Source organism: Ammodytes marinus (assembly GCF_949987685.1).
Source record: "Ammodytes marinus genome assembly, chromosome: 8".
Lineage (NCBI taxonomy): Eukaryota > Metazoa > Chordata > Actinopteri > Uranoscopiformes > Ammodytidae > Ammodytes > Ammodytes marinus.
The window spans coordinates 27,164,633-27,177,887 of NC_137212.1; the positions used below are offsets into that span (position 1 = coordinate 27,164,633).

At 43.1% G+C, this 13,255-nt stretch overlaps 1 protein-coding gene across 1 annotated transcript; it reads left to right on the top strand.

Moving 5' to 3' along the window:
* Positions 1 to 1,070: 1,070 nt before the first annotated feature.
* Positions 1,071 to 12,296, top strand: cep63 (centrosomal protein 63). Its single transcript, XM_080032996.1, has 13 exons — positions 1,071 to 1,134; positions 1,233 to 1,410; positions 1,751 to 1,846; positions 2,258 to 2,380; positions 2,724 to 2,837; positions 2,934 to 3,107; positions 6,788 to 6,933; positions 7,636 to 7,779; positions 7,907 to 8,006; positions 8,407 to 8,604; positions 9,692 to 9,870; positions 10,290 to 10,551; positions 11,390 to 12,296. Exons 1-13 carry the CDS (start codon positions 1,094 to 1,096, stop codon positions 11,585 to 11,587), a joined length of 1,953 nt encoding a protein of 650 aa, XP_079889122.1. The 5' UTR covers positions 1,071 to 1,093; the 3' UTR covers positions 11,588 to 12,296.
* Positions 12,297 to 13,255: the final 959 nt, after the last annotated feature.

Genomic DNA, 13,255 nt, shown 5'->3' on the forward strand with positions numbered 1-13,255 from the left:
GCCTCCTGGTAAGGTAAAGGTCCGAGGTAATAATGTACTGTTTTTAATAACAACAAAGTTCACTCCCCTGCACGCTTCTGCCTAGCTAGAAGGGGAACATCCTACTTCAAGACTTCAACCAGACCCCAGCCTACTTCACAATTCGGGAGAAGGCAAAGAGGCCTATATTTCTTTAAAGGTACATGGCCTATATACAGTAGATTGGCGTTCACGATGATTAAATCTGTTGTGAGCACATCGCTAAAGCCAAGTTATGTAGGCCTACAACAACTGTCCTGTCTTTGCAATGTTAAAAAATGGGCTCGTCCGGGATTTGAACCCGGGACCTCTCGCACCCGAAGCGAGAATCATACCCCTAGACCAACGAGCCACGTGTCCACAAAGCATGATACCACACAATCATGAACTCAAGCACCGAGCACTTTCATGGCTATAAATTAGTCTACATACGTACATTGTCGAAGTGGTTATCTGGATTCCATATCATTTCCAGAATACTTGCATTCCGAGTGCCATTTGGTCCGAGACATTCGACATAAAGACCGTGGAAACAAGCTCCATACACCGAATCTAAAGAAGGCTGCTCTTAAACATTTGGGAACTGTAAACGCTTGACGCCTGTATTAATACTCTCATTTGATTTGGATTCATTGCAACTGCTGCTGTGCTGTACAATATTAATTTTCACCGTACCTGGATGCAGAGAGCCTCATCTCTTGACGTACAGCGTGATGAGGTCACAGTTTGGAGGCGGAGTTACCGCCACATCAGGAACTCCATGGCGCGGTGAAGTTCAGTTAACGATGTAAACAAAAGCAGTTAGGCGCACCGACACTAGCTAACATTAGCCACTCACGATATAACCTTTACTCGTCTGATTACTGCAACAAGCCTTAGCTGTTATGCAAACAAAATCGACTGAACTAGAGCTGTATAATTTTTAAATTTGGCGTCGTTGCAGCTAAGTTTGGTTTTGGTTGGTTGGTAACGTCAATTCTATCACAGAGATTGCTAGGTCGGTCACTTCGGTGGTAAGCTAACCTGAGGCCAGTTTAAAGTGTTGATGAACAGCGACAGTATCACTTCCAAACAGATGGAGGCTTCTTTGGGATCACTGCTGAATCCGGACGTAAGGTAATGCAAAACGTGGCTGACTAAGTTTTGCAAATATCAAAGACAACCAGTGATCAGTCAAACATCTGTGTTCTTAAAATGTTGAATGTGTGTTCCAGCTCTGTGCTGTCCTCGTGTGAGCCAGAGCTTGAGGAGCTGATGAGGCAGATTGACATTATGATCAACCATCAGAAGAGAGAGTGGGAGGCCGAGACTCAGGCCATGGAGCTCCGGCTGAGGAGTGGAGAAGAGGAGATCTCCGCTGCCAGGAATCTCATTGAACGGAGGGACCTGCAGGTGCAGTAGTAGCACAGTCTTTATTAAAGTCATATCGTGCTGTGTTGATGCAGATAAACCAGTGAGCATCCCCCTTTTTCTCTGTTTCTTCTTTAGCTGTACTATGAGTGATATAACCAGAGTATTTACCCTATTTTGTAACATAGAGAGAGAGAGAGAGAGATGACATACATATGCAAACATTCACCATCCATCTTGGAATACTGTTTTGTTGTATTACAGTACAATTATGTACAGTGTTTGACCACAAATCCTCATCTGCATGATGGCACTGATACTATGTGGTATCAACTTGTTGATGTTTTACTACTATTATTACTGTCGTCCTTTCTGAATGTAGATCCGTTTGCTACACCATCAGCTAGAAGAAGCCCAGTCTAGTCATCCACAGGTGGTTTCCACCTATGAGCAGCAGCTGCAAAAACTCCGTGAAGAGGTGAGACACACGATTAAAAACAGTTGCACAAATAAAGGAGACCGCTCATACCGCCTTTTGCTTAATTGATCAGTAGATTGCATTTTGTACAAATATTTTCCCTTCCTCAACTGATCTTAAACATATTGGGGTGGATACAGATTTACAATGTCAAGGTTTATTTAACTTTACCAAACGAACCAGTTTAACATAACTAATTTTGCTTGTTTTTTTTTTTTATCTTTGCACACTGAACAACCTTAGATCTTACTCCATACAGGACATAAGATGACATTTGAAATGACTGTGAAGTCTGATGCCAAAACATTTTGCATTGTCGTCCTTTCACTTATCTGACATCCTGATTTTCATATCCCGTGATTTAAAAGTTGAATTTGACAATCCTTTTCTCACAACCATTTCTTCCTGCAGTTAGAGAAATTAAAGAGAAGTTACGTCAAGCTTCAGCGCAAACAGCTCAAAGAGACCAGCGGAGGAGCAAAAAGCAAAGAGACGGACCATTCAGACGTGAACAGGCTCAATGAAAAGATTGAGGTACAATAACATTAATAACAATTCTCTTTATTTCCTCTTCAACACGTTACCCTAGCCACGCACAGTCACTCACTGTCTGAAAACTGATACTTTGCACAGTTTTGATCATTCCAATGCACACTTGTTCATAATGTTCTTTTTAAAATAGAACATTTTATATATTTCTATTTGACTTGCTTTCACTTGTGTGCTCTATGTTTTTCTTTTTATGTTTATTGTGTGCACCACCACACCACGGAAAATTCCTTGTACTGTATATGTGAACCTACCTTTAAACCAATGAATCAGATTCTGATAATAATTCTCAATACAGTTTGCTTTTACACGCTGTCTCTCCCTACAGAAGTATCATCAGCGCTCTGTTGAGTGGGAGCAGCAGCTCATCCAGCACCAGAAACAAGTGACAGCCCTGGAGGCCCAAAACAACAGCCTGACTGATCAGCTCACACACATGACAGTAATGACAACTGAATAACTTTACACAGCTCAGACTGGATTAAATGCTGAAGCAAAGCGGAGGCAGGTTACATTTCAATGTCTTTTTGCTTTGCAGTCCCAGAGGTCTGTGTGGCAGAAGGAGAGGGAGCACAGGGAGTGCTGCTTGCAGGTGCAGCAGCTGTCCTCCCAGCTGGAGAAGGCTCAGGGCAGCATGCACACACAGGAGCTGGAGCTGCAACGCCTCAGACCTTTGGAGGCGTGGCTGGGACACTATCAGAGGGAGCAGCAGGTTAGCACAATGCTAGGGACATGTACAAGAACTGACAGATTAAAGGTCACATGTTATCCCCTTTCTCAGGTTAAATATCGTAATTTGGGTTTCTACTAGAAACTAGAACTGCTTTTCATGGTGTAGTGTCAAGTTAAGACCATTTCCACTGATGTGCACAGATTTGTTTAGTCTTGGAGAGACAGGGAGACGCATAGTGTGTGGGATCTGTAGTCAGGGATTTCTTCTTTTTCAGTCACAACTCTGTACCCATTAACTAGCATCACATCAGTAGGTGGACTAGCTAATGTTAGCTTAGCAAGTCATGTCCACAGTAGCTATAGTAGACAGATGAGGAGTCTTGTATGAGACAGCCTAGGTCAACCTGTGTCCACTCGCCCCAGTATACAAACTGATGCAAAGCACTGAGCAGAGCTTTGAATAAACAGGGATGGGAATGGATGTTTTCTAAGAATTTTTAGATCCCTCATGGAAAACGGCAAAATGTAGGGAAAAAAGTCACTCACATCGAGCCTTTTTCAAATGTGTGTGTGTGTGTGTGTGTGTGTGTGTGTGTGTGTGTGTGTGTGTGTGTGTGTGTGTGTGTGTGTGTGTGTGTGTGTGTGTGTGTGTGTGTGTGTGTGTGTGTGTGTGTGTGTGTGTGTGTGTGTGTGTGTGTGTGTGTGTGTGTGTGTGTGTATATATATATATATATATATATATATATATATATATATATATATATATATATATAGGGGAAGGTGGGGTGATTTGTGCATTTTGGAAGTTGCAAAACCCCTTGTTTCTAGAAAACCGTGGAAGAAATTGGAAATGTGACCACATATTTAAGAAGAGCCATCCATTTGACTCATCCTGTAAAGAAGGGAGACACAAGGAATAAGATATAAGCACATTTAAGCTCAAAAAACTGTGTTTTGCCTTTCAAAGTAAAATTTCCATGATCAAGGTTTTTTGATTATTGTGTCTGAACAATTATAGACACGTTTGAAAACATTTGACACATGTTTTAGTGCTTTGGTATGCTACACTTTGAGTCTATATAGTTAGCACAATGTCAACCCTAAATTGCTGCATCATGCCTATTATCCAAAATTCTGGGGATGGGGTGATTTGTGCGCAAGGGCCTGGGTGAGTTATAAGTAAGTAAGTAAGTAAAATGTATTTATAAAAGCACATTTATGACAGTTTGCACTGTCCAAAGTGCTGTACATAGTGCATTCAGTAGGTAAACAATGAAGGTAAAATAACAATAACCAAAATAAAAGACGTAAAGCCCATACATCCACATAAACACAGATAGTAGTGCAGAGGTAAGTAAGTAGTGCAGAGGTTAATGGGGAGGAAACACCAGGGTGTACATATGGGTTTTGAGCCTTGATTTAAAGGCAGAAATGTAGGGGGAATCACATTTGTCAGGTGGCAGTTGGTTCCACAAGCACGGAGCAACTAGTGCAAAGTACATTTCTGAGAGTTGTGCCAGTGGCATGGCTGTATACGCTGGTCACCAAAAGAAAGTGATAGTCTACAGTAGCTCAGGAGAGAGTGACATCTCAATTCCACTTAACGACACCACTGATGAGAGTTCAGATGGCCAGAAAGATGATGATGGTGACTTTGTCATTGTGACACAATGACGCACAAATCACCCCACGTAGTGGGGTGATTTGTGCGACAAGACAACTTTTTTTCCGAAAGCTATATTTCTTAAACAGTTTATTCCAGATCCAAAGTTTTTATTGACAGGGATGCACAACATCCTGAAATATATGTACATATTTGAGTTGGAGACATAACTGTCAAGGCCTCACTTTAAAATCACTTTGAGTAAAAAGTTGCACAAATCACCCCACCTTCCCCTATATATATATATATACAGTATCTCACAAAAGTGAGTACACCCCTAACATTTCTTCAAATATTTCATTATATCTTTCCATGCGACAACACTGAATAAATGACACTTTGATACAATGTCAAGTAGTCAGTGTACAGCTTGTATAACAGTGTAAATTTACTGTCCCCTCAAAATAACTCGTCACACAGCCATTAATGTCTAAACTGTTGGCAACAAAAGTGAGTACACCCCTAAGAAAAAATGTCCAAATTGGGCCCAAAGTGTCAATATTTTGTTTTGCCATCATTATTTCCTAGCACTGCCTTAACCCTCTTGGGCATGTAGTTCACTAGAGCTTCACAGGTTGCAACTGGAACCCTCTTCTACCCATTCATGACGACATCAAGGAGCTGGTGGATATTAGAGTCCTTGCGCTCCTCCATCTCCCGTTTTAGGATGCCCCAAAGATGCTCAATAGGGTTTAAGACTGGAGACATGCTTGGCCAGTCCATAACCTTTACCCTCAGCTTCTTTAGCAAGCCAGTGGTCGTTCGGAGGGGTGTTTGGGGTCGTTATCATGTTGCAGTACTGCCCTGCGGCCCAGTTTATGAAGGGAGGGGATCATGCTCTGCTTCAGTATGTCACAGTACATGTTAGAATTCAATGAACTGTAGATCCCCAGTGCTGGCAGCACTCATGCAGCCCCAGACCATGACACTCCAACCACCATGCTTGACTCTAGGCAAGACACACTTGTCTTTGTACTCCTCACCTGGTTGCCGCTCCACACTCTTAACACCATCTGAACCAAATAAATGTATTTTGGTCTCATCAGACCACAGGACATGGTTGCAGTAATCCATGTCCGTAGTCTGTTTGTCTTCAGCAAACTTTTTGTGGGGTTTCTTGTGCATCATTCTTTAGAATAGGCTTCCTTCTGGGATGACAGCCATGCAGACCAGTATGATGTAGAGTGCGGCGTATGGTCTGAGCACTGACAGGTTGACCCCCCACCCCTTCAAGCCCTTCAGCAATGCTGGCAGCACTCATACGTCTATTTTCCAAAGCCAACCTCTGTGTACGACGCTGACCACGTGCACTCAACCTTTGTAAACTGGGCCGCAGGGTGGTATTGCAACATGATAACGACCCCAAACACACCTCCAAGACGACCAGTGGCTTGCTAAAAAAGCTGAGGGTAAAGGTTATGGACTGGCCAAGCCTGTCTCCAGACCTAAACCCTATTGAGCATCTTTGGGGCATCCTCAAACAGAAGGTGGAGGAGCGCAAGGTCTTTAATATCTACCAGCTCTGTGATGCTGTCATAAATGGGTGGAAGAGGGTTCCAGTTGCAACCTGTGAAGCTCTAGTGAACTACATGCCCAAGAGGGTTAAGGCAGTGCTGGAAAATAATGGTGGCCACACAAAATATTTACACTTTGGGCCCAATTTGTAAATTTTTTCTAAGGGGTGTACTCACTTTTGTTGCCAGCAGTTTAGACATTAATAGCTGTGTGTCGAGTTATTTTGAGGGGACAGTAAATTTACACTGTTATACAAGCTGTACACTGACTACTTGACATTGTATCAAAGTGTCATTTATTCAGTGTTGTCCCATGGAAAGATATAAAGAAAAACGTGAAGAAATGTGAGGGGTGTACTCACTTTTGTGAGATACTGTATATATATATATATATATATATATATATATATATATATATATATAAAATTTTATATATATATAAAATAAAGAAAAAACTGCAAGCTTGTTTTTAACAGTAGACTTGTGCCACAGTGTTTGAAGTTAGATTATCCTTTGAGCTGAGGATCCTCTGTTGTTCCACAGGCGCAGTCAGAGGAAAGGGAGGAGCCCCACGCCACACTGGGCTCCAAGGATACCATTATGCAAAAAGCCAGTCTGGAGCGCAAAAGGCTTCGTTATGAAGCCACCAGACTCAGCCAAGTACTGCAAGCTAAAGATCAAGTCATTCGGTGAGTGGGAAATGTTCTACCTGTAAATATACCGTGTAGTACTGCAGCAGTACACAAGAGGGCACTCTTTACTCGTACTATAGGTAGGGATGTACTGTTGATTAACTGTGATACAGCAGCCACAGTGCTTGTGTGCTACATCTTCATCAAGCTGGGTAACGTAGTTCTAAAATAAACTTTTGGCACCAACCTGAAATGCCTCCATATACCATCTAATATTGAAAAATGTCTTGTTTTTCAATTACACATTTCAATACCTAAGGAGTTAATCTCATCAATGTCAGTGAAAATGTGCCTAGATCTAAATGTGCTGATCTAAATGTGGAGGCATCCAATGAAAACATAGATTAGGTCACAACAGGCCAGGGGTTAAGCAGTATGAATCAGTGAGTCTTATATAATCATTTTGCCCTGAAAACTATTTTCAATGGTCCATTGTATTGTTTACATTTTGTTCCTTTTTGCTGGTATATTCTGTTGGAGCTGCAGTGGCTTTGTTTGTGCTAATCTGAAGGCAGTTCCATTTCAGCTTTTGTAAAGTTTTATTTATTGATATTATGATAAATTGCCAAGGAGATAAAACATTCAACTTTCTTTTTTAATGTGTAATTTCATCTTCTTTAAAATGGATATGTTTGTATCGATATCAAAACCTTGTGGACGATACCCAGACCTAAATCATCTCTTGTTTTGTTCTGTCAGCTCTCTGGAGGAATGCCTGGCTGCTCAGGGCTGTGCTGGGGTGGAGACCATCAGGAAAGATCTGGAGAAGACTGCAACCAAGCTGCACTGTGCCCAGGCATGTGAGGTTCACCTGAGGGCTGAGCTGGCATGTCTCCAAGAGAGGTGTGGATGCTGGTCTCTCTCTATACTTCCACATTGATGTTATTTTCGGGGCGTTTGTGCTTCTGTGTGTGCTGAACTTGTGATCTCAACATGGGTTTTCCCTGTGATGTGTTTGGGGTTCACTCAGGCTGGATAGGGCCAGCGGACAGAGAGCCGAGAAGCCGACCACGGAGAAGCTGAGCAGAGTTAAAGCAGAATATGATTCCTCTGTTGCTGAAATGAAAAAGGTCAGAAAAAGTCTCTTTTGAGTTTTCAACGCACACACTGTATGTGCTCAACACAAACCCAGTTAGCCTCTGGTTTTTTTCGTCACGTCTCTGGGTTCATCTTATAGCTCAGAGAAGGCTACAAGAGGCTCCATTCACAAGCGTTTTTAAGTGTGGCAGATATTTATCCTACTGTGAACAAGAATTAGCATCCAAGCAGCAGCAGTAGGTCTCCCTGACCCACCTCCCCTGTGTACTCAGTATCACTCATGTATTTTTATGTTTGTGTTATTACTATCATTACACATGCCTCTGTGTGACCTTTTAATAGCAATGTTGTCTATATATGATACACCACCGGGTTTGTATTTTTTCCTTTTTTTGAAATAATAAAAAGATGAGAACACTTCTTTCTTTCCAGCTCAGAGAGGAGCTTCAAAGGGCCAGGCAGACTCACTGTGGGGAGCTGGAGGGCATGAGGCAGGAGGTGTCCAGGCTGACTGCAGAGCTGCACCAACGGGAGGCCAGCATCGCAGCGCTCAACACCTCTACATCCGCCGTCAGGCAGCAGCTCCGGGGGGAGGTGGAGCAAGCACAGCACAAGGCAGCAGACCTTCAAGTAAGCACATGAAGAGGTGTAGTGAAATAAAAAAAAAAATGAAAATGAGATATTTATCTTAAATTGCCAAATAATTTTCTGCATTCTTTGACACTGAATCTGTCTTGAAATGGTAGTCATTTTAAATTCCTTACATGTAGTCTGTTTATTTTAGAAGAGCCACGATGTTCACACAGTCTTTTGGCAACTGTTACGAAGTCAGATAGATTGTTAATGATTTAACTGAGGAAGGAAGGATGTGTTCCAGTCTTAGGCTTATTTTACCTTTATCCCCTCCCTAAAACATCTAATTTAGGATTTAGGATTTATTTATTTGCACACACTCAAACACACTCAACAAATACATTAACACATGTAAAGATTAAAAGAGTATGTGCTGGAGAGGTCAGAAACCCGAATGGGCTTATCGAGTGACCTCTCCAGGTTACATATAAACAAAAAAAATATATAAAAATATATATATATATAAAAAGAAAACAATTACCAAAACCAAGCAAACAAAACAAAAACAAAAAACATCAAGACCCACAAAAAATCACAAACAAATAAACTGCATCTAAATAAAAAGAAAAGAAAACTCAAAAGAAAAAAAAGAAAAAAAAAAGAAAAAGAAAAAAACCAACAAACAAAAATAAGACAATCTTTCAATAGCCACTCGACTGCACTATCCCTCCAGCAATTGTTCTTTTAACTTCTTCCTGTATAGGCAAAGAGGATGAGCTGAACACCAGGTGCGAATAGCGATTCCATAGCGAAACACCTCTGCACTTCACAAAGTTCTGTCCTCTAATGCTCTTTCTTATCAATTTGACATGTATTGTATATAGACATAAGACCAGGGGATATAGTTTTAGAGTTGAGACTGTCCACAAAATGAAGTTCCTGTTAATAGCTCAGTATTGTGGTCATTTTAACCCTTAAGATTTGAGGGAAAAGCTCACATTTTTCTTCTCCTCTGACATTTTTTAAAGAGGACTCAGACACAACTGTTTTGTTGTAGTTGCACAGTTCACAGCAGATAATTTTAATCTTTTCGGCTTCGGTTTTTCTATTTCTAAATGTTCTTCATGTGTCCCGCTGTCTTCAGGAGGGGGGTTCCTCTCCCTCATTCCAGGGGAGAAGCTGCGTGTCGTCTGTGAGCAGCCTGGAACCAGAGCGGGGGCAGAGAAGTCAGGCGCTCGCTGAGTGGCGCTCCATAAGAGAGAGGCCCAATGGAACACATCGAGACCAAGAGGAAGGAGCTCTGACCAGCCCTGCTCAGGACAGGTACAAGGCCTACGCGCACACACACACGCAAGCAAGCAAGCAAGCAAGCAAGCAAGCAAGCAAGCAAGCAAGCAAGCAAGCAAACAAACAAACAAACAAACAAACAAACAAACAAACAAACAAACAAACAAACAAACAAACAAACAAACAAACAAACACATGCACACACACGAACAAAAGATCGAAGATAATTGAACCGTAAGACTACTAAAGCTGCACTGTTTGTGTGATGTTGGATCAGGGAACATTTAAAGGCAGGATCCAGGCTGCTGATCACTCAATTTATGTGTCAGGTCGATGGGGACTGTACAACAGATGGATGGCTTTCAGGATGATTTATTATGATGTGAAGGTATACATATTACAGATCTACACAGGTCATGGAGACTTGTGGTTTAACTATCTTGTGTTATCCCTAGCGCTGAAGCCCCCGCACGTCACAAACCCGTGGAGGAGATGCAGGAGGCGACGCAGGCCGAGCTCCAGCAGAACTCCAGTGTCCAGGAAGACGAGATCCAGAGGCTCTTCAGACAGCTCAACACCCAGCCCAGTGGACAGCAGGCCCCAGACAGGAGGCCTCGCTCAGCCCCCTCCAGCACCAGACACTCAGAGTCTGCTGCTGCTGCTGCTGCTGCTGCTGGGGAACAAGGGACAATGATCCCATCCTGTCCCTCTCCACCGGTGAGTCTCGTCAGCAAGAATGCCTTGTTTCTGGGGTGGAGTGGTGCGGATCGGTTCGGTGTGGCTTGGCGCGCATTTATTTGTTACGTTTCCACTGTAAAAAGTTGGAAACAGTACCAAGATAAGCTAACCATGCCGTACCCGTTTTTTTTTTTTTTTTTTAAGATATTTTTGGGGCATTTTTATGCTTTATTGCAGAGAGACAGAGGTGAAATGGGGCAGAGAGGGGAGTGACATGCAGAGAACGACCGTGGGTGGGAATCGAACCCGGGTCTGCTGCTGGGCCCGGCCCAGGAGGGGGACGCCCTACCAACTGAGCTAAAGGCGCCCCCGCCGTACCCGTTTTTGTCAGTCTTTCGTGGAGCTACACGCTGCAGTCCTTTGATTGGTCGACAGAATAATTTCCGTGTGAGAGATAAACCGCTGTGTTTAGTCACCTCGCCAAGAGAGAAGAGTTTTGTGTTTAGAGAAAAATGTTGGTGTGCAGCTCTCTGTTTATTGTGTGGCTTTTTTACTCTCCATTGAATTTATCAGCGGGCTGCACTGTGTCCCGCTGCTACGATGTCACAACAGTTACGTAGCTGCTGTGACCCATAGACTGTATATACTCTGACTGCGGCTATCACCATCCGGCATAAACCCTGCCTACCAAGTAAGGGTTCTGTCGGCAGTGGAAACGCCATATCCTTGCCCTGCCAACCGTGCCGAACTGAACTGCGCGGCGCAGTGGAAACAAGGCATAATACTCTGAAACATCAGTGTTGGTGTAGGTAATGTTCCACTGCCCTATTTCAGCAATGCAATCATAGAACGTTGTGTGTTGTGTTTTGTCCCACAGGCGCCTTTGTCAGTGTCCCCTGTAGAAGAGGTGATCTCTACTTTCCTCCAGGAAGAGCGCTTATACTGCAAGGAGGTGAACCAGGCCTTTGACACCTACATCCAGGGGATGACAGAGAACAACGCAAAGACAGTTTCCAAGTACCTGGCAGACGGCTCGGGACCAGAGCCTGCCCAGACTACAGCACAGACCGGTTAGTGTCTTGAACTGCAGTGCCCAAGACCACTTTGTTGTATTTAATTACATCGACCTGAGTGGAGAATGACCTTTGGTTTGTGTGCCTCAATCAACGGAACTAAGGAGACATCTAGTCTGATCCACATTTAATTTGAGTATGTTAGCACAGAGCTTTGGGTTCAATCTAGTGTCTAATATGAACTTTCAAAAGGAGCGATGCTTACGTGTATAGGGCCACTGGACCATCAGGACAGAGAGTGCTTTTAACTGGAGTAACCCTACTGCATTGCTATCCCTTCACCCAGCTGACGGTCCACGAGCACACTAAACCGTACATGTTCTGTGCCTCCATAAGAACAGAGAAAGAGGAAGACTGTAGAAAGACAATCAAACTAGCCTACTATTCTTGCACCACTGTGATTTGCCTGGCTGCGGAAAATAACAAGCAAGTCTGTTTAATTTAGTGACCGGAGACGCTTTCTATTTAAAATAACATAGCAAAATGAGTTGGTAATTCATGTTGTCTGTGCAAATATAATTTAATTATCAGCCCAAGGGGGAAATGTGCCTCAATAATGCTTTCAATAAATTGAAATGGCCTTGAGAAGTATGCTTTTCAATGAGTTACTTGTTGGATTTCTGACGTTAAGCGAGGTTCCTTTGACCCCTTTCACTTTGAACGCTGCATATTTCAAATGTTCAAGTGGTCTGGAATGCAGCATCTACACGAGCTTTGCATTTACATGGAGGAAAAAGAATGTTGCTCTGTGCCAAAGAGAGGCGTTGCACGTCTGTCATAACTGGGAAAATACCACATATGTACACATCTGTCCAGAAGTCCCAGGCAGCAGGGAGGGAGGGAGGGGGGGGGGGGCGGGGGGCTAATACTGTAGCTCTCCTCATTCTCCCCTGTTACTAGTGTCCCAAACCCCCCACCACCCACCCTGCAGAGGCCCTCTGGCTAGTGCAGGAATGTGTGCACCGTGCCAATTCTGTCATGAACCTTCTGCTTTGTTTTCATCATTAGAAAACTTTTTGGAATGTTAATATCAACCATGTGGGGCGCTGCTCTACCTCAGAGAAACCCCGGGGGGGTCATGGTCATATTTTACTGCTTTCCTAATGAAGGACACACTGATGGAATGGAAATAAAGTGGGGAAAATATCTCCAAGAAGCATGTGTTTTTCGTCTTTGCTCTCATACCAATACAACCACAATACAGAAGTTCTGCTCAGCTGTGTCTTGAGTCCAATGATTCCTCACCTTGGTATTTGGAACCAGCCTGTGTTACTAGCACTGTAAGCCTCGACAAACAGCACTGAGCTATTTGGCAATGCAGGCATTCCTCTGGCTCTCTATGGACGGAGGTGAAACCTCTTTTTATATGGTGAGATTCTTTGTAGGGGCCTGGGGAAAGGGAGGAGAAGAGAGGCCCATTCAGGTATGGGAAGAGTTTGGCCCTCTGTATTTATGTATTACAACTCCCCACAAAACATTGTCAAAATGCTGTCGACTTCAAGATGATTGAGTGTGTTCTAAATGGATTTGTTTAATGACTTGATTGCATACATTAGAGTCTTACACCTACACTATAGCCAAACATGTTGTGAGTGCAATTAGTAGTATTCTTCAAAGAGAGGGCACTCTTACTCTCTGTTGTGTCTAACATTATCCTTTCAAAAGTTATT